The sequence below is a fragment of the Triticum dicoccoides genome, chromosome 6B, assembly GCF_002162155.2.
Source record: "Triticum dicoccoides isolate Atlit2015 ecotype Zavitan chromosome 6B, WEW_v2.0, whole genome shotgun sequence".
NCBI classification, from domain to species: Eukaryota; Viridiplantae; Streptophyta; class Magnoliopsida; order Poales; family Poaceae; genus Triticum; species Triticum dicoccoides.
Window position 1 is genome coordinate 681,639,509 of NC_041391.1, and position 6,409 is coordinate 681,645,917.

Below are 6,409 nucleotides of genomic sequence, written 5' to 3' on the forward strand. Positions count from 1 at the left end.
GTGGCACGAACCGGTACTAATGCCTCAAACCTCATTAGTACCGGTTCGTGCCACGAACCGGTACTAATGAGGTTTGAGGCATTAGTACCGGTTCGTGGCAAAGGTGGACCTCCAGGCAGCGGCCACGTGGACGGCCTTTAGTCCCGGTTCGTGTAAGAACCGGGACTAAAGGGGGAGGCTTTAGTAACGACCCTTTAGTACCGGTTCCAAAACCGGGACTAAAGGCCCTTATGAATCGGGACAATAGGTCCTTTTTCTACTAGTGTTGACAAATCTATAGAAAAATATACAAATTTTTTATAACCAATTTGGTTTATTTAGTTCATCATAAAATATAGTTTCATACTGCATACGTTTGACTTTGTAGTTATTGGAAAATTTTCCTATAACTTGGTCAGACAACCTAGATCTTCAAATATTTTGGAACAGAGGTAGTACTACGTAATAGCATTTATTTTTATGTTCATGTTTCTTATGAGTCTTGCTTCAGGAGCACTGGAGATGACGATGTGGTGATCAAGATTCTCTACTGCGGGATCTGCCACTCCGACCTACACAGCATCAAGAATGAATGGAAGAACGCCAGGTACCCCATGATCCCTGGGCACGAGATCGCTGGCGAGGTCACTGAGGTCGGCAAGAATGTGACCAAGTTCAAGGCCGGCGACCGTGTGGGCGTCGGGGTCATGGTGAACTCATGCCAGTCCTGCGAGAGCTGCAACAAGGGCTTCGAGAACCACTGCCCGGGCATAATCCCCACCTACAACACGGTCGATCTCGACGGCACCATCACCTACGGCGGCTACTCCGGCATGGTGGTGGTGCACGAGCGGTTCGTGGTCCGGTTCCCGGACACCATACCGCTGGACAAAGGCGCGCCGCTGCTGTGCGCCGGCATCACCGTGTACAGCCCCATGAAGTACCATGGTCTGAACGTTCCCGGGATGCACCTCGGCGTGCTGGGACTGGGCGGGCTGGGACATGTTGCGGTCAAGTTTGGCAAGGCCTTCGGGATGAAGGTGACGGTGATCAGTTCGTCGCCGGGGAAGAAGCAGGAGGCCCTCGAGCGGCTAGGTGCGGACGCGTTCGTTGTCAGCAAGGATGCCGACGAGATGAAGGTATAAAGATGTTTTTTTCCATCACCAATTTTTTTATTCAAATCTGGTTTCTGTTAGATTAGTATAATATTGGGTACAACCAGATATATGGTACTTGAACTCAGAAACAACCCTAAACGAAGTACATACAATTATATGCCTCAAAATGCTTCTGAAGCCGCAACAAGACTTGTCAACTCGCACCACCATAACTCCAGCTCCTAGTGCTAAAATTTGTCCTTTTAATGGATTTACCTCTTGTGGAACCCGAGGTTTTTGGAAGTGGTTGACATCGATAAATCCAGCCATCGAAATACCCGCCAAGACATATAGAGGTAAAAGAATCGTTGAATCAGCGCAATAGTAGACCGCCGTGTACGACAGAGATTGGCAACAACACCAGGTATATTGGCGGGGGGATAACCCCTATCTAGGTAGGTAGGCATCCACGGGTCGTACCAAGCCGGCAATGTTACTCACAAAGGCTCGAAAGAAGAGCTTGTTGAAGAAGACGATGTTCCCGCCGATGATGACAGGAAGCTTACTGCTTGATGCTTACTGCTTAGGCCGCGCTTGGATTGAGTGTATTGTAATACAGGTGTATCAATTCTACAAGTGTATCTTACGGGATTAGGCTGATTTCCGGCCGGAAACAATACAGACGTCTAGGGGCCTGTAATTTTTACAAGTGTATCCGAGTGAAATACGATAATCCAAGCGCGGCCTTACTGGTTAATTTAAATGTGTCGTCTTTGCAGGCTGCAATGAGTACCATGGATGGCATCATAAACACGGTGTCTGCAAACATCCCCATGGCCCCTCTCTTGGGGCTACTAAAACCCAACGGCAAGATGATCATGGTTGGCCTCCCAGAGAAGCCTATGGAGATCTCCCCCTTTGCTCTGGTTGCCCGTAAGTCCTCCGACCTCACAAGCCTAGCTATATATATCCTCTCTTGTCTAACCATTTTAAGAAACCATGCATTGCATTATCGACCACAGGCATTTAGTTTTGTGTGTAACTGACCGGTGCACATACTGACGTACGTGTGGCTGATTTAATGTACAGTGAACAAGACCCTGGCCGGGAGCTGCATCGGCGGCATGAGGGACACCCAGGAGATGCTGGACCTCGCCGCCAAGCACGCCGTGACGGCGGACATCGAGGTGATTAGCGCCGAGTACGTGAACACGGCCATGGAGCGCCTTGCCAAGGCCGACGTGAGGTATCGATTTGTCATCGACATCGGCAACACCCTCGACAAAGCCGCCGCCTCCTCCGAGTGACTCTGGTTCTCTGTTTTTGTCAGCAGTACGTAACAAGAGAGACAATTAATCTAAATTTATATTTGTGTATATGAAAGCGTACGCCAGCAGGTATAGGCGCTACTTGTTGTATTTATAATTTTATTGTATGTGAAGGAAGACATTATTACATGAATTCTTCTTGAGCTCTTTGGCAGATGTTGCATGATATCCCAAGAATGAGCCATATGTGCTATACACCATCAGTTTTCGAACCTGGCTCTCCCCTAACGTACTTAATCGTATGTGGTTCTGTTATTCCAAAATAAATAAATTGGAAGATACATCATTGTGTATTAAAATGAAAACACTATTTATGGTCCTTAGCTGTGTAGGAAGTGTAGAAAGTAAACACCATCAACTTGGACACCGTTCATTTTGATTACGCCCCTTGTACTACCAAAGTTGATCTCTCCATCTAAGAATCTTTTCTATTGACAGTCGAGGTGGCCCATAGTTTTTGTGTTTTTTCGCTTGCTTGACGGGAATACTCGGTGCATTGTTGAAAATTCAAAATGGTTGTAATTGGAAATTACTACTCCCTCCGTTTCGATTTACTCGCCACGACGAGTAAATCGGAACGGAGGGAGTACTAGCTAGAGAAATCATGCATGCTAAAGTAATGAGATATCACCTGAGGAGGCGGACAGTGAACCAGTGGCTTCTCCTCATATGCTGCTGCTTCTGCTTCCATGTGCTGCTTATTAACAATTGATATTGTTGGAAATTAAAGAGCCAAACGACCCTAACGCGGAATAAGCAACCAAATAACCCTGTGTCTTAATACATACATCAGCTCATGCCTGGATTGTATTAGTATGAAATTTAGCCGGCATTCAACTGAACGGACGTACGGGTGAGAGTTAGATAGAGCTATAGTGAGTGAGCTGCCATGGTGGTAGGTTGGGGTGTCAAATCACATCCACACTCCATGACCACTCGTCCAACCAACACAGCTCAAATGGCTCACGACCTCGCGCTTTGTCCCGCTCCTGAGTTTAGCTTAATTCATCCATGTCCCACCTCCGTTTCGGCCACATTGCTCGCTTTTGTCGTGCGATGCAACCTGTCGACCAGACTACGTCGCAACCATGTGTTGCTCCACCGCCTGTATCCGCCATCCAAGCTGATGTGCCATTACAGCCCGTCCTTGAGCAGCAGGCTGAGCTACTTTGCGTTGAGCTTCGCGAATGTCTTGTGCGTGTTGAGTGTCTTGGCAAGGGCGGAGGTTGCTCTTGATAAACTTCAGGTTGTGCCGATTGGGTCTCTGCTCCCCGAGCTTCAGGTTGGTTCTGCAGATGGAGAGGAAGTCGATCTCTATGGAGGTTTCTCTCCTCGTGCTAGGCCCTGCTCTATGGTGTCGACTGACGTTGGGGGTGAAGTGATCGTCGAGGACGTGGCTCCAGTTCAACAAATTATGCCTGAGTTGACAGTGCTATGTGAGGAGTCCCCTCCACCTCTTTTCGGTGGTGATTCCGAAGGAGATGGGCTTGCTAGGGGCTTTGGCGGTGCCCACGACACCCTCACCACCGCCCTTGGAGTCTAGCACTAGTGCAGAACCGGCCTTTAGTGTCGGTTCGTCAACCGGCACTAAAGAGTGGGGACTAAAGGTCCCCCCTTTAGTACCAGTTCGTCACGAACCGGCGCTAAAGTGCAAACACGTGGCACGAGCCAGGCCCGGGTGCGCGTAGGGCTTTAGTACCGGTTGGTAACACCAACCGGTACTAAATGTTTGGTTTTTTTTAAATTTTTCCTTTAATTTTGTGTTTTCAATTTAATTTAGTGATTGTTTTATATTATAATGAGTTGTTAAATCATTAGGTGAAAGTACCGTGGATTAGTTTCGACTGGATGCATTTGGATCTAGAGCTAGCTAAGTGATCAAGTATATGTCATATTCATATTATACTTGATCACCTAATTAGGTGATCAAGTATAATATATATGGATATGGCATATATATAATTGATCACTTAGGTATGATTCATCCAGCTGAAACTAATCTATGGTTTCTTTTATTAAATGATATAATAACTCATCATCATCATCATCATATTAATATAAAAAATCTTGCATCATATCATCAACATGAGTATATATATATACTCTAGCTAGCTAGCTAAAAATCATCGTAGTCGTCATTATTACTATTTAATCATCCTAGTCATTACCGCTATCTAATCACCACCAACAGTAGCTTAAAGAAGAAACATTCACCTTGTACCAGAAGCAAAAATATCATCGAGTTCAACATGATTATCATGATATTATAAGTGTTCATATATAACATCAAAAAAACAAATCACTCTTTGAGATTAAGTTCAGAACAAAGAACACAGACATGAAAGGACAAGTACTAAGAGTAGTATGAACTAGCTAAATCACTCCTGCTACTCTCTCTCTCTCTGGTAAAATAGCATAGACCATATATAGCTTTCCTGATTCATCAAACTGGAGCATGCAGATGAACCTGCCTCCTAATCGTGGGCTGCGCTTCTCATTGCTTCCCCCTAGTACTTCTCTGCGATCGTTAACAATTTTCTTCCAATCTTTCACTATTAAGCATTCATCGCTTCTAGAAATCCTGAATGCATTCATGTGCAATGCAGGATATCTTGGCCGTAAGCTAACAATTGACATGCGACCTTTAGTCTCGATCCCCTGTGACACAACTGTCATCGGGAGTCCCTGTTGAAGAACATCGTATAGTACTTAATTAATATACTTAGCAATGAAAGTTTAACAAAAAAAATTATGTATGCAAAAGATGCACTGAGGATAAATAGTAAAAATATTACCATCATTCCTAAATAGATGTGACCGTAGTTCAATACCATCACTATTGGTCGCACGTTTTGAGTACTAACATTTCTAAGTGCAGGAAGAAAATTTGTCTTGACAGTATGAAGATCCTCAAGCCATGAAACAGAATGACTTATCTCCTCGCAGTTTAGTTCAGCTCCGCGACAGTAGTAGGTCCTATCTACCAAGCGTCCGACATGTTTGCTTGAATGGAAATAAGTTGTCAATAGAAATTAGTTGTCAATTATTTTTAAATAAGCAATATCAAAGACAAAAATATAGTTGACAAGAACTCAAATAATGGTAGAACTGGAGGCGTCTGCATATCGACCCATATGTCTCTATTACCTTCAATATCATCTTCCGGACGAATATCAAAGATGATAACCATACCAGGCTCAAATGCATAAGCCTTGCATAGTACTTGCCAAGTTTTGCATTCAAAATAGGTGTACGTGTGTGCATTGTATACTTTAACGTTGAAAGTATAACCATGCTCAGTTTTCAAGTAAACTTCTTTAGCTCCATAGTTTCCATATCATTGAAACCTATCTTATCCAAGACAAAAATTCTTGCATGGCAGGGGATGCGCTAGTAGAATAGTGAATATTACAAATTATAAGTCAGGCAAATGAAGCATATATAAGTCATGCTTAATTACAAAAACAGACTTGTCATTGTGACTTACTGTGTCGAATTCGATGGTCTCATCCAGCTTGATGTTGAATCGCCTATCATCAACAAGGAAATTTCTGTCGCACTGGCCGCGCTGGTCTTCACAATATTCGCACATAATGAAATTTTTTCCGTCGTCAGACGACATTTCCTATATGTTCATATAGGCGAAACATTAAACACTTACTAATTAAATTAATTCAACTACTTCTATTAATTCAAATAAGCATTTACTAAAAATAAACTAGTTAGATTAATTCAAATAATCTCATATACCTAAATTTTAATTAGTTCAAATAATCTCATATACCTAAATTTTCTTGCTAAAAATAAACTAGTCCTATTAATTCAACTAGTGTTCAACTAAGCATTTACTAAAAATAAACTAGTTATGTTAACTCAACTAGTTCAACTAAGCATTTACTAAAAATAAACTAGTTATATTAATTCAACTAGTTCAACTAAGCATTTACTAAAAATATACTAGTTATATTAATTCAAATAATCTCATATACCTAAATTTTAATTAGT

The 6,409-nt window shown here is 42.9% G+C and overlaps 1 protein-coding gene across 1 annotated transcript in view; it reads left to right on the plus strand.

Annotated features, from left to right (window-relative positions):
- The window catches only part of LOC119325374 (probable cinnamyl alcohol dehydrogenase 5), a 5,187-nt gene extending 2,636 nt beyond the window's left edge, over positions 1-2,551 (plus strand). Inside the window, exons 2-4 of the mRNA XM_037599127.1 lie at positions 491-1,118; positions 1,856-2,009; positions 2,166-2,551. Coding sequence (XP_037455024.1) covers positions 491-1,118; positions 1,856-2,009; positions 2,166-2,383 — 1,000 coding nt within the window. The 3' untranslated portion in view covers positions 2,384-2,551. The remainder of the gene's footprint in view (positions 1-490; positions 1,119-1,855; positions 2,010-2,165) is intronic.
- Positions 2,552-6,409: the final 3,858 nt, after the last annotated feature.